The sequence below is a fragment of the Cavia porcellus genome, unplaced genomic scaffold (assembly GCF_034190915.1).
Source record: "Cavia porcellus strain 051 isolate PalLab524CR breed Dunkin Hartley unplaced genomic scaffold, mCavPor4.1 scaffold_33, whole genome shotgun sequence".
NCBI lineage: Eukaryota > Metazoa > Chordata > Mammalia > Rodentia > Caviidae > Cavia > Cavia porcellus.
This window is the reverse complement of record NW_026947516.1, coordinates 23,480,123-23,503,383: the sequence shown is the minus strand read 5'-3', so window position 1 is coordinate 23,503,383 and position 23,261 is coordinate 23,480,123. Positions and strand designations below refer to the sequence as shown.

The 23,261-nt window shown below is 42.8% G+C and overlaps 1 protein-coding gene across 2 annotated transcripts in view; it reads right to left on the bottom strand.

Moving 5' to 3' along the window:
• Sms (spermine synthase) overlaps positions 1-22,698 on the bottom strand; it is a 48,181-nt gene extending 25,483 nt beyond the window's left edge. The window contains exon 1 of one of the 2 annotated variants that reach the window (XM_063243057.1): positions 22,548-22,698. In XM_063243057.1, coding sequence (XP_063099127.1) covers positions 22,548-22,596 — 49 coding nt within the window. In that variant the 5' untranslated portion in view covers positions 22,597-22,698. Of the gene's footprint in view, positions 1-324; positions 344-22,547 lie in introns of those variants that run through there. The other variant, XM_023563629.2, reaches the window with a different exon arrangement.
• Between the last annotated feature and the right edge of the window lie 563 nt (positions 22,699-23,261).

Below are 23,261 nucleotides of genomic sequence, written 5' to 3'. Positions count from 1 at the left end.
AAAGCATCAAAACAAAGCACCCCTGTGACCTGAACTGAGACACAAGAAAAAACAGAAAGGTTCGTTGCTGGCTGCAGTGTGATCCCCAGAAGAGTACATTAGAATTCCTGCCATAAACTCAGTGATGCCAAAATTGAACTGGAAATAAAGCACTTTTTCACTATGCATAGTGTGTTTCTGGTAGGAAAAAAAGTATCTCCAGTGATTTTTGACACTGTATCTCTAAGACTTTTCAACTGCATCATAAGAAAGAATGAAGGCCATAAACGGAAGGGGATAGGAGTTGAGAGGCCAAATTGAAGGGCAGAAATGTCTTATTCTCACCTGAATTCACTGCGATTTAAGATCAACCTTGGTACTGTTCAGACGGCTTGACAGCAGATGTCTTGTGCGCTGGGGTGCCTGATTTGGGGAAGGCAATGTGCAATGTATGTACCACTGTTGCCCCCTGATCATTGTGTTTTGAAATTTTTTTTCTCTTTGAAATAAAATGGATTTTAAAAATAAAAAATAAAAACAAATGAAGATCAGCTTTCCCCACTGCAATAGGTGGAATGGTAGCTCTCAAAAGATAAGTCTACATACATCCTAACTTCAGAACCTGGGAACATAATTTTATTAGGCCTTTGCCTAATAAAGACTTTTGTCTTTGCAGATGCAATTACGCTGTGAATTTTGAGAGCATCTGCATTATCCAGGTGGGCCCTAAATCAAACACCACATGTTCTCATAAGAGACAAAAGAGAACATAGAGAGTACAAGTAGCAGGTGATATGAAGTCAGAAACAGACTGCAATGGTAACGGCCATAGCTGCGCAAAGCCAGGGCCCATCAGGATCCATCAGAAACTAGAAGATGTATCAAGGAAGGCTTCTCCTATTGCACCTTCGAGGGAGCACTGCCCTCCCACACTTTGATCTCAGATTTCTGACCCCCAGAACCCTGAGAATGCATTTTTGTTGTTAAGCCATCCAATTTGTAATACTTCGTTGTTGCAGCTCTCCTAGTAAACTAATACCACCCATCAAAAACTAATTTTTTCAACTTTACTCAATAAAAAGTAACAAAAGGAATAGTAACAAAAATGGCATTGAAACTTTAATTTTTACTCTTCTGAATTGCAAAAGGCAGGTCCATCAGGATAGCAAAAGCAAACTTCATGGTGATATTTAGAATAACTAGATGGACAACATGTACCCTCAAGCTCCCAAAGCAGGAGTAGGTAGAAAATAATCGGGCCACGGTTTCAAGATCTGTTGCAGTCCCAGCAACTGTGTAAGAAGAGGATGACAGAAAGCAGAGGATTCCAACAGCCCTGAGATCTGAGAAAACATCACAAACAGGTGTTCTCTCTCTCCCAGGGAAAGGGTTTCTTCCCCTCACAGTGCAATGCCAGGGCACAGCTAAAACCACAGAAGAGGAACCTGGGTAGTGCCAGACACCGTGTCAGGGTAGTGGATGACAAGCCTCCTCATGACAGACAGAAAACAATTAGAAAGATGGACAGGACAGGTAATTCAAATGCCAAAAAGGGCCAGGGATTTAGCTCAGTGGTGTAAGTGCCTATCTGGCAAGCTTGAGATCTTGAGTTTGATTTCTGGACTTAAAAAAAAAAGCCAAAAAGGACAAATTGAGGCTGTTTCCAGGAAAAAGCCCTGCATCAGGAAGAATACTGGCAAGAAGCCACATCACATACCCAGTGCAACATAAGCATCCATAAGTAGGAACAGTGGCCCAATGAATCACTGAATTCTCACTCCTAGCAAAACTGTGCATTTAGGAAATTGATCTGGGAGAAAATAATTTAGCTTGCTTTTCTAAACCTGCCTTCAGGAAATTAAAGGGGAAGGCCTGAAATATAGCTTCACAACTGTAGCAGTTAAGACTGAGTTCCTCAGCTCCAAAAAAATTTGTTTTCAAACTTGATAAAAAGAACAAACCTTGTTCAGTTCAGTTTGTTTGTCATCAGAGCCTGGTAGGTCACCTGACCATGCAGGGGACGGAGCTAAGTACAGAATGGTGGAGAAAAACACATCCATCCTAGTAGAATTTACCCTGAATGTGAAAGCCACTATGTAATTATGTAATCCCTCTCTGGCTAGCCTAGCCGTTTTCTGTTTTGAAAGTGTATAAACAAATGATTACTCCTCGTAAAAGGCCTCAAGACTCAAGTCTGTGGACCAGTTATGAAACAGAAGACAAATCCCCCATGCTGGTAAAGAGGACTCCAGTTAGGGGACTGAGTTGGGGGGACTCCATCCCTTGGGCCAGGGAAAGGAGAAAGCTTTGACCCATGCAAAGCCTTGACTCCTCACCAAGCTAAGCATGGCTCTATCCCCTTTTATCGCTGGTACAATTAGTAGAAAGGCCTTGTGTGGGCTAAAGGAAACCCTTTGGCCATGTTTCAAACTGAAAACAGTATCAAATTTTTTTAATGTGTTACTTGCTTTCACACTATGGTCTTACCCATTCATCCACCTCCACTTCAGCAAAACAGGCCAAGTCGGAAAGCACAGTATCTATGGCAGCCAGTTCTACATTCACCCACATGCCCAGCATATTTGTGGGCCGCCTGGTTCCCACAGGCGTCTGAATGCACCAGCCCTGCCAGGAAGGTGCCTGCAGAGGACTAAGGGGACCATACCATTTTGTCTCAGATTCACTTCAGATTCACTTTCCTCCTGATCAGAGCTTCCCTTATCTCAACTGCTTCCAGGCCTTGGAAAAGACTAAAACGGGGAGCTAAGACTAAACCAACCAACTCCCTCGTATCTCTTTTCTAGAACTAGAGTGAAAACTGCAAGCTAAAGTTACATGTTCTACTAGCTTAAAACAGTGGTTGGCTTAGTCATCTTGACCTAAGGTGCTCAGTGTTTCATGGGTAAAAATGAAAATTTTTTTCATTTGGCTGAATTCATCCTTATTACTTTTGCAGAGTTTCTAGAACAACTAGACCAGCAATTTTCAGTCTTAGCTGCACATTTTTATAACCACCTGGGGAGTTTTTAAAACTTCCAATGCCACACTCTAAACCAATTAAGTGAGAATGTGGGGGTGAGATCTGGGCATTGGTTATTGTTAACGGCTCCCAGGAAAATAACCAACGTGTAGCTGTGGCTAAAAATGGCCAAGTAAGGGTTAAGAGTCTAGTTCAATGGCAGGGTACATGCTTAGTGTATGTGAGACTTCGGGTTCAATCCCCACCACCCAAAGTGTAAGAAAACGAAAAACCAATTCTACCATCTCCATAATAAATATACTCAAGTCACCAAAGTTAATGAAAATGTTTACCACAACAAAGAGCCTCTGAGGCCCTGAGTTTGATCTTTGCCACCATAAAAACAAAAACAAACAAACAAAACCAGAAAGTCTAAAAGTCCAAAATTCACTAACTGAAGGCATAGGGTAATTCCATCAAACTCCCTCGAAAAACTTACATATAAATAACTGAAAATCTAAACATTTGTGCCTGTCTAGTAGAGAAAATGTAACATGACCACACAAACTGGACTTGCTCTATCAGCATTCTTCAATATTAGGGATGAGACTGACAATATGGTATAAAGGGCTGCTCTGTGCCTCACAGGGCTTTGGTGATACCAGCCATGTCCACTAAAGGTCAGTGGTGTTTTTCCTTTGTCAAAAAGACAATCCATACCCCAGTACCCCAAGGGGAAAAAGGGGAAAATACAATCCCTTGAGAACTTCTAGGCACTCTTAAACATCGTGAAAATATTCAAAAATGAAATAAATCACTCACATGGGTAAGCATCGTGTTGCCTCCCTAGTGTAAGAAACTGAAAGAATAGATCCAAAATTACAGTAGATATTGTGAAATGGGAAAAAATTGCTCAAAAAGAAAGAACTGGGATGAGAGAAAGGACAAAAAAGGGGAAAAGAAAAAAATATACATATATATGCACACACAAGAGAGCAAAGATAATTATACTAATTTCTATTAGTATATTTTTTAAAAGAATGGTTTGTGCTTGTATTGTTTGATCAATTTTTCATGCCTATCTTATAGCAACTATTTTGAAGATAACAATATGCAATATATTGCCCATTGCTAATCTATTACCTTGTTTTGAAATTCTGTATCTTTTTCGTTTTTTCTCTTTAAAAAAAATATTAAGCCTGAGATCAAAGTGTACCCAAACCTGGAAACACAAGACAGATCAGAATCATTATCTTCGTCACTTTCTCATCACTAGCACACAAAACCTAACAACCACAATTTAAATGAGAACAGGTTTATTTTGGCTCATTGTTTCCTAGAATGGGTGTGACTTACATGGCGAGAAAGGGAATGATAGAAGAAAGCTGCTCAAACCATGCCAGTCAAGAAGCAGAGAAAGAAGCCAGTGTTAAGAGTATACCCTTCTAGATCAGGCTACTGGTGACCCACCTGCTACCAAGTCAGGTATACAGAGCCCCCATGATCCAATCACCTTCCAAAAGCCCCCAAACTCTGAATGCGCAAGGCTTTGGGGGACATTCTACATTGAAACCATAATTATCATAGATGCCTACCGATCAGAAGACAAGGTGAAAGCAGGTCCAAATGATTAAGTCATACATTCACCACTTTTAAGTACACAGTCATCTAAACTAGGCCAAATTGTTTGGCAGAACTTAGAAAACTCGCTTCAGTGGACAGGCAAGAATAATATGTTGTAACTAGTAAATCACTCACAGCCTTCCAAAACATAGAGACCTCTCTTAAGACAAAATGAGTTCTTTATCTACTAAATACGGCAATTCCAGACCACTGCCTGCTTTGTTCAATAGTAACTTGGAATTAATCAGCTGGTATAAATTAAATACACTGCCACCAAAAGAAGGAAAGGGAAGACAGGCAGAGAGAAAAAAGAACCAAGGCCCATGTTTCCTCTGCCTGCATCATGTTCTACTGCAGATGCAGTTATAGGCTTCTTTTCCAGAACCTCACTCTCTGACCCTGAGCATCAACTCCAGACAGCTGAAATCCACATCTATATATCCAGGTGGGCCCTGCCTCTTCCGTCTGCTCCCAGCACTATTCCAGCCACAAGTGTGAAATCACAATTGTCCTCATGCCTTCTCTATTTTCTCTGATGGATATACAGAATAAGCTTTGCCCATCTGAAAATCCAAACTATGAAATGGTCCCAATCCTGAAATTTCTTCCACCAACATGGAAACAACTGGCAAAAAATTCCACACCTGAAGTCATGTGATGGGTTGTAGTCAAAACACAAGTATACAAAAAATATTGCATAAAATAAACTTCACACTATGTAAGGTATACATGACATACAAATGACTGCTTTTAAATATAGGCTCCATCCTCATGTTTCATTATACTTATGTAAATATTCCAAAATCCAAAAAAATCATAATCTGAAACACTTTCGGTTCCAGGACAAGGTAAAAGAAACACTACCTAAGATTCCTCAAAATAATCCTCCCACCAGCCTCTTCCTACAAATCCTCCACCCCAGCCTTTCTGCTCCACCCAAACTTGCTAGTCAGGACACTTCTCACTTAACAAACTCAACTTCCTCAACCATAAAATGGAGTCATTACTTTGCAAGATTCTTGTACAGAACCCAGAACCAATGTCAGTTCATGACATCACACATATTCATGTACTGCTATTTAATTGCTGACCCAGTAAAGTAAGAAGCCCTGCAAGCATAAGCAGATTAGCTCTAGTGATCCAACCTTACTAGCCCTGCGAATCTAGGGAGGTATGCAGACTAAAACCTAAGATTCCATGCAGCCTGATACAAGGCAGGAAATCATGCTTCAGTCATAGTCTTGCTGTATCTTTAAGGGCTACAACATTCCTTAACAACTGATGTCTATCAGAGGTAACCCTAAGGAAATAGGCAATTCGCAAACATCCAGAAATAAAACTGTCTTTACTTGTGACTTTGGAATATGATGTTGTTCTTTGGTTTTTTTTTTTTAAATTTCAAAAACCTTAACTAGAGGGCAAAGGATTTAGCTCAGTGGTTTAAGCGCTTGCAAGGACAAGGTTGAGGGTTAGATCCCTGGTACCCCCAAAAAAGACTCAACTGCAAAAACTCAGGCCATGGGCATGCTGGATGTTGTGCAGACTTTCTGAAGACTTCACAATGTTAAGTGTCTTGTACACAGACTCTATGTGATGTAATGTTGACCTTACCTATGCCAATGATTGGCTTGGGATCCATCTGGGAGAACAGTGAAGCACACTCCTGAGTGTGTCTGGGTGGGTAATGGAAGCATGACTTTGGGTACTATACGTAGTCCCTGGTCCCTTCCTCTCTGGTGTTGTTTCCCTGCTCTGCTATCCAGCTACCCATCCTTCTACTGTATCTGTCTCCTGGAACTAGCCAACCACAAACTGAATCCCCTGAAACCATGACCCAAATTAAATATCCCCTCCTTTACACTGTGGAGGTCAGGTATTATACCTCAGCAGTGAGAAAGTGACTAGGCCTTCACCAGACTGCAATGCCGACTCAGCCTGGCCAGCTATCACCATTGTCTTGAAGTTTCCCCTAAGAAAGCTAAGATTGGAACAAAAGAATCTGTTCCCATTCCTTTCAACTCTCACATTCAAACAGCACCTGCTTTCTGAAATCAGGAGGTGAATTTTTATTTGGGCCAAATGTAATTTTAATTATAAAGTTTGAAAATTCCACACCTCACCATCAAGGCCCTTCTCTATTGCCTTCTCTCCTAGAACTCTCTCCCACAATTGGCAAGAGCTACTGATGCTCCATAAGGTAGTTAATCATTCCCATTATTGTTTCACACAGGCAGGGATGAGGTCCAAGACAGAAGCTACATTTCCAGCCCACCTCCTCTAGCAACTGTGGGTCACATCACTCCACAAATCCAGCCATGCCAGGTCTGTATGTGGTATTGCCAAAGCTCCGTGTCCTTACACTCAGATGCTCTCTGCAGCTCCCTACAAGGGAAAGCACACACACTGACATATTCTCCCCCCAGCCTCAGAGAAGGTAAGAGCCAGGCTTAGGCTGTACAGTTTTCCTTCATACATAAACTGGCCTTCTAGTTTTGCTTAATAGAGCCCTAAACCTACAAGTGGAAGAAAGTGAAACCAGACCACAATCCAGTTTGATGTCATTTAGACAGCTGCTATAAAAACCTGATGGTAGTGATGGTCACACAACTGAGGGCACTGGTCACAACTCAGAACTCCACAGGGTAATTTATTCTTTGTAAACTATGTATCAAGTTAAGAAAGTAATGTGTTGAGAATTACCAAATGATATTCTTTGTAAACTATGTATCAAGTTAAGAAAGGAATGTATTGAGAATCACCAAAAGATATTCTTTGCAAACTACGTATCAAGTTAAGAAAGGAATGTGTTGAGAATTACTAAATGATTGTCATAGCCCCCTGAAAGGAATAACTGAAGAACACAGCAAGCCAGGGTCACATACTTATAATCCCCACTACCTGAGAAGCTAAGGCTGGAGGATCCTAAATTCAAGCCTGAACTGGGCAATTTACTGACAACCTGTCTCAAAAAAAAATGCAAAAACAAAAAAAGAGCAGGGAATATAGCTCAATGGCAGAGCACTTGTGGTTTAGCATTGCTTGAAAGCTTAAGAATTTTGAGACAGGGGCCAGGGATTTAGCTCAGTGGCATAAGCACCTGCCTGGCAAGCGCGAGGTTGTGAGTTGATCCCTGGTACCACACACACACACACACAATAATTTTGAGACAGTTTTAATTCCAGCACTTCAGAGGCTGAGGCAGGAGGACTGCCACAATTTCGAGGCAAACCTGGGCTACATAATGAGTTCAGGGCCAGCCTAAACTACATAGTGAGATCATGTCTAAAAAAAAAAAAAAGAAATTTTTTTGAGACAGGGTTTCCCTAGATTGCTCAGGCTGACTCTGAATTCCTATGCTCAAGCTATCCTCACACCTCAGCTTTCTGAGGAGCTGAGACTGTAAGTGTGGCATACCATCACACCTATCTTAAAAATAACTGAACTCATTTGGGACACACTATGTATCATCATAAACACAAAGACTGACAGTCAGCAACTCTAGATTACAGAAATCAAGTGATACACAGGTATATGCATGATTCACATTTCACAATAAGACAATTTTAAGTTATATTCAAATGTTGTAACTTCCTCACTTTAAAAAGAGTATGGCCATCAGGAGCCTTAGAGGTATCCAGCAGCCTAGTGAATTGTCAGGGACTGAAGTGAAGGTCTAGCAGGTGTTTCTTGGGCATGCTTTACTTCAACAGCCTGGTTTCAAATTCCCAAATTCAGTTCTTTTTTACAACAGCTGCACAGTGATTAATTTCATCACACAAAACCCAAGCAAACACAAGTATTTATAGCAGCATGATTCAGAATAGCCAAAAAAGTAGAAATAACCCAAATGTCCATCAAGTTATTTATAAGTATACCATGGACTACTCTTTAGTCACAAAAGAAGTACTGATAGGCACTACATTCAACACGAACAGACTCTGAAAACCTGATGCTAGGAGAAAGAAGCCAGGCACAAACAACCATAGAATGTACAATTTTATTTATATGAAACGACCGGAAAAGGCTCATCCAAGGGACAGAAAACACATTAGTGGTTCCCAGAGGCTGGGACGAATGAATGGCGGAGGCGAGTCAGGAGAAATAAGAATAAGAGCTAAGGGGTAAAGGTTTCTTTTTGAGGCACTGAAAATATCCTAAAACTGACCATAATGTTGGTTGCACAATTCTGTGAACATACATAACATGAAACTACATAACATGAAATAAAGGAACTGTATGGCATGTGAATCATAAATCAATACCACAGCACCCACCCCCCAAAAAACTCAAACAAGCTGAGCCTTCAGATTCCTACCTAGCAGTAATCAAGACAAAGTTCTGGAAGCTGGCTGCCCTGCTTCCCTCTACCACAAGGTCCTGCCAAGAAGATTCAGAGGCAATGTGTTTCAGATAAAGGGGCTACAAGAGTGGTCAGCTTTACCATCCCCAGCCACCAGTGAAGAGCAAGTGTCTTAAGTGGCTCCTATGTATAGGTGCCATGCAGGCACTAGACATGCAGCGAGGAGGCTGGCATCAGGCTCCTGCCAACTTTTCTGCCGCTCAAGTGCCTGCAGCCCCAGGCTCAGGCCTCTGTTTCTTCACAGCAGCAAAGTGCTGATATAAAAAAAAAAAAAAGATGAGACAACAGAAAAACAATCTGGATGGAAAGCTTGCTTTTAGGGGATAGTTTCTGATATTCATAAAGAAGAACCACCAACCCAGGAAAAATTAACTGTAAAAAAGAAAGGAAAAAGAACTACTGAAGTTGGATTAACAACCATGCAAAACCAACACAAAAATAACACCCAAGTTCTTTTTATAGATGTGTATTAAAGCCAGATGGGAATGTTTATAGAGCACCAACCAGCCACAACGACTATTTCCTCAAACTCACAATATATTAAGTTATAGCATAATGAGAATTTGTTGCTAATTATTTCACTGCCCTGCCTTCCCATTCCCACCACAACAGAAAGAGTTAAAGGAGCATTTCCCATGGACATGCAGGGCTAGTTCTGGTCACTCACCCCCAACACCTTCCGGAAAGTGGCAGGAGCCCGTCACTCTCCTTTAAAATAACATCAGTCTAGGTCTTTCGTGTACCAATCTGCATATGAAATTGAAGTAGGGCTTATAAACATGTAATTTCTGACACATAATCCTAAACTCTCTTTGGTTTGGAAACAATACTAATTAAGCTCTGCAGCCCCTCTTCCTACTATGTCCATTTCCTCCATGAAACTAGATGAGCCTTAAAAGCAGAACGATAATCCCCAGGCCTTGATCCTCCCTGGCTGCCTCCTCGGGCACTGGGAACAGTATGTGGCCAGAGTTATGAAGTGACCCAAACTCCCCTTTCTTCACCCTCTGACAAGACCCATGTGAGAATTTAACCACAATTTGGAAAATAAGCAGGCTAAAGTGTACTTTTCGCGTGGGGGAGAGTAAATACCATTATTTTGTGGTTAAGAGACACTGAACAATTAGGCCACTCAACAGAGTGGGAAGGAATCACTTGAGCAGCCTAAGGTATCCCTTAATGCTTCATCAACCCCTTCAACCTAAAGAACATGTTTTCAGAGAAAATAGTAAATGCAGGCTCAGGCTGTGGAAGAGAACCAAGGCACAGAACTAGCAAAGTGATCAGGCCTCACAACGAAGCCAGGAGGCAAGGTGGTGTGTGCTGGTCAAGTCACTAAGCAACAGGAAGGAGGACGCAATAGGACAAAGGTATGTCAAGGGCAGGGTTGCAGTGTTGGAGGTGAGAGGACTAAAGACTTTTAAAAATGTATCTGGACCAATCAAATGCTATGCCCTGACCTTAGTTCAACACTGACATCACAGTCCCCTGTGAGGTATGGGAGACAGTCCCCAGCCACCATTCAGGGCCAAATCACAGAGCAGTGAGAAAGATTCAAGGCTAAAAGGCAACAGCTTCCTTCAGCTCCATCCCAAAGCGGAGAAGATTTTCTTCTGAAAGTGCAACATACAGGATTGCCACTTTCATTATCCAGAAAATCCACTTTCTGAAGACTTCACCAACATCATGAACATCCAGCCTTCTTCCCACCACTCAAGTAGGCAGAAAACCTTTACAAGCCAGGTTCTATCTACCGCCATTTGTGTTTCCACAAACAATTCAAGGGCTTCTATAAGCGCCACACTTAATCAACAATAAAAGTGTGCGCAAAGATTAGACAGTTTGGACTTTAGGAACTTTGTGATGGCAAAAATCACACAGAGGAGGAGCTGCCCCCGAGAAGGTGCCTCCACAGTGCCTTTGGCTTAGCCCCAGCACTATCAGCGAAGTGCACAAGTAGGTGGGCCCCTTTAGGACACGCCTCCAAGGAGATTACTCCCAGCCTAAGAGGTGTGAGATCAATGAATGCCATAGGAGATTAGCACAAAGCGTCCAAGTCAGAACTGCCAGACATGGAGAGGGCCATGTGCTCTGATGGATTGCAGACAAGAAAAAGGCCATATGGAGAGCCTGGGAATCTGTAATTCAAAACTTTCCAGTGGCTGGGAAGCAAGCAAACATCCCTTGCTTGCTTGGTCTAAAGGCAGGAACAGACAAACTTTCTGTAAAAAGGTCACACAGTGCTCAGGCCATGCTAGCCAATCAAGTCTCAGGCACAAGCTCTTCTGTGTGTCTGTCTGTCTTACAATCCACCAAAAATGCTTAGCTGGGAGTCAGACAAGTACCTTTCAGCTGAGCAGGAGTTTGCCCAAAGGCTTCAACATGATGATCCCTAGGTCTTTTCCAGATCTAAATTCCTAACCAACAAGGACACTCAGTTGTTCGGAATTTACAACCTGAATTTCCAGATGCTATTTATAAGAACTAAGTTAACAACTTATTAAATATTTAGGATTTAAAAAACATATGGCTAATAACCTATATAACTAGGAATTTCTGCTTCTTAAGGAATACATGGAAGTAACCCTGGCACCTAATGCAAATAAACCCATACTGGAGAATGAGAATATTTAAGAGTATCAGTATCTATTTTTGTTTTATTTACTTGAGATAAGATCTCTCTACGTAGTCCAGGCTAGCCTTGAACTCATGCCAATACTCCTGCCTTAGTGTTCTGAGTGCTGGAATTACAGGCATGCTCCACTACGCCCAAGTTCCAGTCTTCATCTTAAAGTCTCAGATCACTAACCTATGTTTCCCCTTCAAGCACCTAGAAAAAGAAAAAAATAAACCCAAACCAAGAAGAATAAAAGCATAACAGCAAAAATCAACAAAACTGAAAATAGAAAAATTATAGGAAAAAAAAACAATGAACTAAAAACTCGAACTAGCAAAATGACAAAGAAAAAAGAAAAGACACAGATTTCCAATACGAGGAAAAACAGATCCAACAGACAGATAACAATGGAAATGCTACAACAGGTCTACACAATGTGACAATCTGCTAATAGGCAGATTTCTTTATCAACACCAACTACCCCAACTCACCCAATATGGAATAGGTGATCTGAACAACCCTGTAACCATTGAAACTATGCCAGTTTTTCACAATCTATTCAGAAAATAGCAGAGAAAAGGACTCTCAGTTTCATGAAACCAGCATTATCTTAATACCAAAACCAAAGACAACCCAAAAAAGGAAAACTACAATTTAATATCCCTTGTGAATATAGACACAAAACCTCTAACAAATCCTTAACAAATACAATCCAGCCATGCAGGAAAAATAATTACATACCATGACTAAGGTTGATTTCAGGTATGTAAAACTGGTTTAATATTCAAAAATAAATCAGTCTGATCTACTATATTAACAGGCTAAAGAAAAATCACACGATCATCTTACTTGAAACAGAAAAAATATTTATCAAAAGTGAACATTCATGCAACATAAAGACAGAAAAACAGCTCAGAGTGGTGGTGCATTCACACCCGTAATCCCAGCATTCACGTGGCTGAGGCAGGAGGATCACAGTGAGTTTGAGGCCAGCCTGGGCTACACAATAAGCCCAAACCCAGCCTGAACTACATATTGAGACTCTCTTTAAAAAAAAAAAAAGACCAAAAAAGAAAACAGAGAACTTCTTCAGAGGGCATCCACAAAAACACCCATAGCTAACAAATTATTATTCAATGGTAAAAGACTGAATGACTTCCTCCTAAAATGAGTAACAAGGCAAGTATGTCTGCTATCGTGGCTGCTATTCAACAAAGTAAGCCAAATACAGCAAGCTCAGTAAGGGACAGAGATGTTAAAAACTTGCTTAAGGTCACGCAGTAAGTGGTGGAGCCAATATTCAAACCCAAGCAAGTTATGCTCCAAAACCAATTTTTTAGGTTTTTTGAGATGGGATCTTGTTATATATTCCAAGATGGCCTTGAACTCACTACAATATGGAGCCCAAGGGTGGCTTTGAACTCACAGCAATTCTCTTGCCTCAGCTCTCTGAGTGACGGTATTATACGCACATGCCACGATCCTCAGAAACCCAATGGTTTTAATCAAGAAATCAAGACATTGTGTTGCCTTTCTTCACTATATATGCTACAAGAATAAGCCATCTGCACGAATCAAAGAAGGAATGCACTTTTAACCGGATTGTAGCTGGGTTTCCCTTTTATATTGTCCTATCCCATGTACATGATCTGAAGTGAACACTTTCAAAAACAACACAAAATGACTGCATGTGAAAAGAAAAATGTACAAATCACTGCTTGAACAGTTTCTGCCACCTCTTCAAGTAAAGCCAGAATTTTTTATTTTTTTGGAGAAAAAAAAAATCACAGGAACTGCTCTAACATTCACAAACTTTTTTTAAAATTCCTATCATACTCTTGAACCTTATATCAAAGGGAGTTGAGGGCAGGCTCTTTCCTCTCACTAACACTTGGGCTGCCTTCTCCAAACTAGACAAACTCCACTCTGGAGTTTCAAACATTTGCACAGAAAGTCGCATGACCCTTTCTCAAAACCCCAGGACTGGGCTGCTTAGCTTCAGCATTACACTGCCTGAAGATTCAACGTTAAATCCCATTTGCAAAACCTCTATCACTGCTTCCCAAAGCATGCTCCAAGGCACTAGTCCTAAAAATACTCTTAAGCAAAGGGGCTCTTTGTGGAACCCAAATTGAGAAAAACTACATTGATCTCTATGCTCCAAGGCTGGCCGAAAAACCTGGAATGGCCAGGAGCGTGTCACACTGTCTTCTTGTGATCTGTAGTCCTGCAAGAGAAAATTCCATATTAATAATAGTATTCTCGGGCTGGGGATTTAGCTCAGCGGCATAAGCACCTGCCTTTCAAGCAGGCGGTCGTGAGTTCCATCCCTGGTACCGATAAAAAAAAAAAATAGTATTCTCAAAATGGCTCAAGAGTTTCACTGGAGAAATTTCCTTCTAGGGAAAAAGATAGTTATATAATGCATTCACCTAAGTGATACCTTAAAAATCAAGCAATCCTTTAAGAATTCTCTTTAACAACCTAAGAAAGTCCTTTAAATAACATAGACCAGTCTTCAAATCACAGGCCAACCCATTATTTTCTACTTCTCCTCTTGCCAGCAGAACTTTCCAAATCTTTTAGTAAGTTTAATTCACACCTCTTTATAACTGAGCATCTATCCACTGGCACGATTTCAAAGTACCTGGTCCTAAGTATTGCTATTAGTGCTAATTTGACATTCTTCCAAACATTTTATTGCCCATTCCACTCCAACAGCACAGTGTGTGGGATTCTGCTATGATTGGTGCCTTCATAGAGAGGGGAGGAATGAAGGTGCCTGTTAAACTATCCAGTCAAGTCCACTCAAGAACCTAAACTATGCTACTGGCTCTTCTCAGCTCCTTTTCAGGTTAGGGCTTAGCACCTAACTGCATCTGATCACTAGCAGTGCCACTTCCTCAGTGGCCCCTATAGGAACAGAGATGACAATATCCATTTCATGAAATCCAGGCCCGCCACACTTTAGGACCACAAAGTTGTTTTTCCTGGGATCTGGATAAGTGCCTAGTTGTAAGGGTTTAAAATGGCATGTATGCATGGTTTGCATACTTGGTTTGCAGATTCAATTGAGGAGGTTTCCCAACTTTTCAAAAGAACTGAGCCTGTAATTAAACTACCATGAAATGGTGGTTGGAGCCACAGAACACACCAGCAGGCTTGGGTTACAACTGCAGTGAAATGGTGGATTAAAACAGCTGGAATCACATTGGCTCCATAAGTCAATTTGATACAGCTTTACTGAATACATTTTAAAACAGACAGCAAACCACGGTACAGTAATTTCCTTTTTTTTTTTTTTTTTTTTTTTTTGAGACCAAGTCTGGCTATGTTGCCCAGGTTAGCCTTTAACTCATGATCCTCATGCCTCAGCTTCCTGAGTTGCTGGCATTCTAAGTGTATGTCACTACACCAATAATTTTATAACTAATCTCTACCTGTGAAGGGCTAGTATAGTCAAGTTAGTACAACCACAGTGGTAATAATTCAGATTATAAAGTCCATTAATTCCAAATCTTCCAGCTTTGGAAAGCTTTTTTTTTTTTTCCAGAACTCTCAAAGTCCCATAAGGCTTGAGTCTTATCTCCTAGGTACATAGTTACAGCCTGTGACTGCTAATCCAATGCAGCCATCTCAACTATATACAATGGGGATTCAATGAGAAATACAAATTGGTAACTCCTCCACTGCCAAAATCAAACCAGCTTTCTCTCAAAAACAAAAAAAAAAAAAGCCACAAGACAAATTGTCTATTTGTTATTCGTTAAGAAACCATGCTCCTTAATGGATCAGCCAGAGCTTCAAATAACTTGAAAAAGCACTTCTCCCTCCATTACGTGCTGCCAGTGCCTTGCTCATGAAGTCAATTTCAACAGCCTATCCTTTCTTCCCTAAGCATTTGAAACTAGAGAGAACTACCTAATGAGAACAAGAGGGAGTTTGACAGAAAGGACAAACTAACTCTACCAATTTGCTGATTTTCCTTAAACTCTGACAGTTTAAAGAAAACAGTATGCATAATGTAGGCACTGCTCTCTAAATAGAATCATTATGGTTTACAAGATTTTTTTTTATGGTAAGCCAACAAAACAAATTCCCAGGGCTGGGAGATTATTCGGCCCGGAGTCATCTGGAACAGGATCAGTGCAATTAAAGATCTTCTGCAGAGCTGGGGAAAGGGAGCTTAATAAAGAAAAAGCTCACAACAAACCCAAAGGGCATGCCAGAGGAAGGCAGACCTGACCAGGGACCTCCCCCAAGCAATCCATAAAACATTTCTCAAGCACAATTACTGTAAGGGAGGAGACCAGCACAAAAAAAAAAAAAAAAAAAAAAAAAAAAACACAGACGTCTCTCCCCAAAGCTATTCAATTCTGAGTCCAGGTGCCTCAAGGCCACTCAAAACACCAAGGGACAGACTCAGGCATATGACAGGGAAGAGGAAGGCTATGTTGAAAAGGATGGTCTACACAGTGATGCAAAGTTGAGAGTTTATCCACAGGCTAACAGGAACCCAAAGAGGGCTTTAAAATGAGGGAAGTGATAAGACTTTGCCCAAGTGGTAAGGCTGTGGCCGAGCAACTGAAACCAGGAAATAGATGAGCAATGGATTTGAGAGCATTCAACAGGTAGAAACAACAGAACTTAATGAGAGGGCTGACTGCTGGTTGAGACGAGATGGCTATGCCAAAGATTTCTGTCACGTTTTCTTTGTCGTCTTTGTGGATGTTTTGTCTTGTTTTGTTTTTGTCTTCCTGAGACAAGAGTTTCACTATGTAGTTCAAACTGGCCTTGATCCTCCTGCCTCAGCCTCCTGAGTACTAGGATTACAGGCGTGTACCACCACACCCAGCCTACAATTTTTTTTTTAATGAGGAATCTAACAGAGTAGCTCTCATGCTTTAATCACCACCAGAATTACAGGGAGGAAGATGATTAAAAATGCAAATTTCAGGAACCCACTTCCTCAAGAATGTGACTCATTCAATCTAGAGCTGGACCCTGTTTGACCTTCTCTACTTCCAGGCATCAGCCCCCTAAGGCTCCATCTAGGGAGCACTTGTTTGTGGCAATAGGGGATAAAGTGTAAGGGAAGAGGGGATGAGAATGCTGGTGAAGGAAGAAGAGAAAAAAGCTTTCTACTCTTGAAAAATAAAAAAGCAAAAGCAACCAAAACTGTTTTTTTTTTGTTTTGTTTTGTTTTTTAGGTTTTAAACTTTAGAGAGGTGTTTAAAACACACAAAGGGAGCCGGGCACAAGTGCCTGCCAGGCAAGTGCAAGGTCATGAGTTCGATACCCGGTACAAAAAAACCCACACACACAGTTATGCTTCCACCAGTAAGCAGCTCACCAAGTACACAAGAAAATGGGAGTTTGTTGCATGGGCCGAGTGGTCAGGAAATCAGGGAGGAAGGCTAAGAAGCACTGGTCCAGCCCTGGACTTGTAAAATGCTGGAGGAAGATAGAACCCATTCTTTTCCCTTACAACTTATGTGTAGGGTCTTCTAAAAAGGACTCAGGAAATTCTGCTGACCATTTGTCATCCAGAATGCTGAAATGCCTTATTAGAACTTAAACAATTAATACTCTCCAAGGCTATTGCCATTTTGGGCAGTCGATGCTGGGGAAAGGTGCTATTCTGGGCATTAAGATGTTTAGCAGAATTCTTGGCTTGTACCTGCTAGAGGCCAGCAGCACCTCCCCAGGTAGGACAACCAAAAATGTTTCCAAAGCATAATTAAAAAGCAAAATAAAAGGCACACAGTAGGAAACAGAGAGAGCTTTTGTAAATGGGAAAGGGAATCAAAAGATGGAGAGAGTGGGGAGGAAGGGGAGAGGAAGGAAAGGAAGTACAAAGAACTCCCCACGATGAATGAACCACCTCATACAATGAATGTGATGATTATGTACTGCAAACATGTGCTAATAAAAACAAAAATTTGCAAGAAAGAAAAGTATCTTTAGAAATTGCCAAATGTCCTCTACAGGGTAGGGGAGAGGGGAATAAGGCATCCCTGTAAGAATTACTGCCTTGAACTAAAAGGCTCTACAGCTGTAGAAGAGGCAAAGGCATTGTCAAATAAAAATGGCCTTGGATTCCAGATATACCACTTAAGGAATGAAAAATCTAAGTGGCCCTATTTATTTTTATTTTTTTCCTGTAATAATACTCTGGGTTCACACTGAGCAATACTCCTAACCCTTTTTTTAGTTGTTTTTTGGGCTTTTTTTCTTGAGCTAGGATCTTATTAAATCACCAGGTTGCCCAGGTACAAATTTGTGATTCTTTTCTTTTTCTTTAGCAAGGATCTTACTAAATTGCTGCATTGCCCAGGTACAAATTTGTGATCCTCTAGCCTCAGCCTCCCAGAGTGCTGGGATCACAGAGATTACAGGCATGGACCACTATCCCAGTTTCCTTTAGCTTTAAAATGGGGATAACAAAACCTACCACAGAGTTGTTATGAGGATTACCTAAAATCCTATGCACTGAGTACCCTTGGGGCAATTCCGAAGCAGCAGTTACTCCAAGGAAGAATTAAAAAAACAAAAAAACAAAAAAAAAAAACAGAACAAGCAGTCCCAGTTCTTTCCCTCAGGCATGGGATGCAAACTTGGTGCCTAAGGACTCCAAAGGGACCAGGAGTCCCAAGTCAGGAGCCTGTGAACTTGAGCAGCAAAATAGTCAATGCTATTTTCACTAATTGAAATGAATGTGGCATTTTATTAACTTATGCTTCAGTACCAAAGTCCACATATTATTGACTATTCTCTACCATTATCAGCAATGAAATCACGGATTGTTCTTATCGCATGCACTGCAACTCAAATACTGATTTTAATCAGCATACTTTAAAATTGTAAGTTATTAGCCCTGCTGTTACATCCTGTTAGAGAATGTGTTAATAAGGAAGCGTATATTACTGTGCTGCACATTCGGGCGGGGGGAAGGTTGCATTTTGAAAATTGTATTAAGTAACCTGAGAAAGCAATCCAAAGGCTTCCCTGATGAGGATCAGAAGAATAGCACAAAGGAACCCTTACACCAAACCTTTTCTGCTAAATCCTTATTTCTCAAACAGCTTTCTATTATTAATTTGTTATGGAAATTACATTCTAAAAAACTTGATTTGTTATGAAAATAAGTTCAGAACATGAGCGATACAAGTCACTGTACCTTCCTATATAAATCATAATAAATGGCCCAAAGGACAGAGCAAATGGCTTCAAACATGTTTCCAAACTCAGGATCCATTCTCATAATTCCAGAAAGCAAGTAAGTGCCTGCACCCCTGATGAATGTGAAACGATTCCATTTTCACTAAAACACAAATTTGGTCCATTTCATCAACATTTCTCAACCACCTACCATATAATGGGTCTGTGTCCAGGAAACAGACTTCAATATTTGTCTCCAAAGATACGCCCAGCCCAGTGGAAGAAGCTGACACAGAAATCAGGACTGCTAGACCTTTCCAGAGCCGACTGACAGGCGACAGGCAGGCACTGTCTGCTCCAAAGAGCAAAGGTGATGACAGCTCACTCACCTTTGCACATCTAGCACCTCACCTGGTCTCTAATACCAAGAACAGGCTGGTGTCTGCCACTAGCCCAGAGGAGACACCTAAACTTCAGAAACATGGGTCACATTTATTCTTGTTAGCCTCAGACTGAAAAATCTCACAGTGTTTTCTGGGCTCAAAAGTCCTCAGGGTCTAATATTTCACCTACAAGATGACCAAAGATGAGATTTTTCGGGAGGGGGGAATATTTGGGTTATCTCATCAGCCAGAACACTAAATAGCATCACCAGTCCCTACCTACCATTGTTCTTGTTGTCCTCATGGCTGTGGAATACCAGCTAGCTTGTCTTGCTAATTGAGCTATATGCAATCACAACAATAACATAACTAAGTGGTTCGAGTTTACTGTAATTCCACTAAAATCACATCATGGAACTACAGCATTAGAAGGATTACTGACAAATGGGGAAAAAAAAAAAAAAAAACATGAATCCGGGCTCCACAAGCATTTGACTCACTCTTGAGTCACATCCAATACTCACATGCCAAGAGTAAAGCTTTTTGACTCATTATCATCAATTAAAATAAATGTTTTTGAAGACCTCACACATAGAATTCTCACTAAGTACCTATTATTAAAGGAGAAAAGAATTTAGAAAAATTCTGGGCTAATCAGACGCCCTTATTTTCTAAGTGTGGATTCACTGAAGGAGACATGCTTCACGCCAAATGAAATGACAGGTATGGGAATACAGTGAGAATTAGAACACTTTTGCAAGGACTCAAGATCCGACACAGATGCACACATTCCAACATCCTACCATGCAATGCTTTTTTTTAAATGTTAATTCACCCTGTCATCACCCTGTTTTCTTATCTTGATTAAGACTAGGAATTAAAATATTAACACCTAGTGTTTGACTCTTCACTCTTAAGTGCCTGCCATACTGTTTTACAGGTGTGCACACACCCGTTTATCCTCAATTTTTGTGCATTCATATGTCATATCCACACAATGTCAACTTAAAATCTGCCAAGGGGCCAGAAGAGCCAGTTAAGGAGCCTGAATCAGATTCCTCCCTTCCAGGATGCATGTTCATGGTTCTGTCCACCTCTCTCACCAGTGTAAACTAACAGCAGGGAAATTTCTTGCTTTTTCTTTGCAGTTAAGAGAAAGGTATTCTCCACTTGCACAATGACAGGACAGAAGCAGCCCACTGTGAGCCATCATTTCAGGCAACAACTGAAAGCCATTAAAGACTCTGGGCAAGGACAGAAGAAAGTGCCAGAATCTATGCTGAGTTCACTCTCTCAAAAGCCTAGAAGAAAACTCATGCTGGATAAACATAGGTGAATGTTCCCACAGGGCTTACAACAGCAGGCATACTGGCTAGACTAACCCTTACTGGAGGATGACCTCGAACCACTCACAATTTCTCCTCCTCACCACTAGAGTGCTAAACCTCCATTAACCAACCATTCCGCCCTTAAGCTGGCAGGATAAATTCTCAGCAAAGCCTTATGATCTTATACTGCTTTTGGCGCCACTATCTGAGCACCATTTTATCTCCACATTCTCCCTAACAGTCGTCTTTCCCTACATGGTCACCTAAAATACAGGAACTAAAAGATGCTTCATTTTCAAGTCATTTCAGACCTCCAAATACACTGCTGCTTAATGACCCTAGGGCTTACAGCTATGTCCTTAACAGTAAAAGCCTTATGACATGTAGTGTCCTTTTTTAAATTCATTTATTTGGGGGTGAGGAGTAGAGAAGATGAGACTCGGAAAGGTTGGAAAATAAACACAAGGTTAAATGCAAAATCAACCAGAAAAAGCAGATCTCTCTCACCAGTCTTGGTGCAAGCCTGTAATCCCAGCACTTGGCATGCTGAGGCAAGAGGATCAACATGAGTTTGTGGCTCATGTGGGCTACATATTGAGTTCAAGGTCTGCCTGCACTACACACAGCGCGACCCTGTCTCAAAAAAAAAAAAAAAAAAAAAAAAAGAAAGAAAGAAAGAAAGAAACAAAGCAAAACGAAAAAGCAGTGCTCAAACCCAGGCGGTGCTTGAAATCGTCAGTCTTTTTATTATTATTTTTTTTTCTTTTTCGTTTTTATCGGTACCAGGGATCGAACTCACGACTGCCTGCTTGCAAGGCAGGCGCTTATGCCGCTGAGCTAAATCCCCAGGCCCTCTTTTTATTAAATTTTGTGCCATAAAAGATCCTCTAGATTTAGGAGTAAAATGCAGAGTCCTCAGGAATAAAGTTAAACAGTAACAGACAGCCGGGCGGGGCGTGGTGGTGCATGCCTGTAGTCTCAGAGCTGGAAGCTGAGGCAGGAGGATCGCCAGGAGTTCGGGGCTACCTAGTGAGTTCAAGTTCAGCCTGAACTACACTGTGAGATCCTGTCTCAAAACACCAAGAAAAACAGTAACAGATAAGGCTGACCCCATCTAATTGGAGATCAGTGAAAACACAAGTTGGGAGAAAGACAGTCCAAGTGGGTCATAGGCAAAGGGCAGATTCAAGTTCACAAAGTCACAGGTTTAAAGGTCACACACACAAAAGGCAGTCCCTCCCGCCTCCTGCTCGCAAGCTAGAGGAGCCCAGAGAACAGAAACCTGTGAATCACCCCTCCCCTCCAAAAGCCCTGCACAAGATTCCGACTTTCCCAGCCTATTCTGCTGTGACTGGCTCAGTTTTCTGAGCCTCCCTGATCCGAGGAGTTATAATTCCCGCGCGCGGACCTCATCCCTTCCCACCCCCAATAATAATAATCGCTTCCTTTTCCCGTCCCTCGTCCCTTTCCGGGGGCACGGCCTCCCCCACAGTGGCTAAGAACCCCGCAAGCGCTGGGCAGCTGAGGTCCTTCGCCAGCCCGCGCGCCCCACCAGGGGAAACCCCCGGCGCAGAAGGGAAATTTACCCGCCCGCATGCACGGCAAAAGGTGGCAAGGGTGCCCCTGAAGCTCGCACGTCCCCCCACCCCCCGGCCAGGCGTGCCGCGCGGGTCACGCCTAGCCCGCTCCAGCACACTCGGGCACCGCAGCCCCAAGGGAGGATCCGCCCGCGCCCGGTACCCTGAAAGGAAGCCCCCAGCGGGGCTCTCGAAGAGCATGCCCGCATGGAGCGCGGGTGGGCGGTCCCGGGCCGGAGCGGCGGCGCGGCCAAGGCACACCCGACTCAGCCCCTGCAAGGCCCCGCACTGCGGCCGGGACGGGGCACGGCGCGAACAGGGCACGGCGCGGGCGTAGGGCGGCCTCCGCCTGGTCGCCTGGTGCACGAGGCCCCGAGGCGCGCTTGGCGCGGCAGCCCGGGAGCCGCCCGCATTGTTCAGCCCGTCGCCCCTCCACTGCCCCTCCGCTCCCACCCCACCCCCATCCCCACCCCACCCCCATCCCCATCCCGGGCCCCCGGCCTCAGCTGCCCGCCACGGGCGGCGGGGATGGCCAGGCAGGTGGCGGTCGGCGCCCTCACCTTTGGAGCCGAGCATGAAGTCGAGCGTGCTGTGCCGTGCTGCTGCCATAGTGAGGCGAGGCCCTGTGCCATGCCTGGGGGAGGCGGCCGCGGGAGACTGGGGGCCGCGCGGCGTGTCAGGCTGCGGCCGGCGGGGAGTGCGCTGCGCCGGGGGAGGCCAGGAGTAGGGGGTGGGCGGGGCCGCTAGGAACGACCCGGGACTCGGGGGCGGGGACGGCCCGCCTCCGGGAGGGAGGAAACGGGGACGCCTCCAGCCCCGAACTTGGAGAGCCGGGTGTGAGGCCTGGCAAATGGTGGAAATGTGGGCGCTGTGCTCCCAGGCGTGCGTCACCAATGGCCGCGCCCTGCGCGAAGGCTCGGGCTGGCGCTCCCTCCATCCGTTAGGTCACCTTAGGTTGACACAGCGCTGCACGGCTTCCGGGCGCCCACCCCATCCCGTCCCCCACACCTTCCCCCAAGCGAAGGCCCCTCTTTATTTTCTGGCCAAGTCAAAGAAATAAAAGGCTGGGAGCCATCCTTGTAATGTAAAAGTACAGCTTACCTTGTTCCAACAATGCTACACTAAAACTTATTAGCATTATTATTGCCATTATTATTAGCAAGGATTTGCTTTGCGTTTGAAGACACAATAGAAAGCCCTTGAGGATTTAACTAATCTAGGTTCCCACGAAAGATAGGAAGGGAGGAGAAGCAAGTACTGTAAGACGATAACAC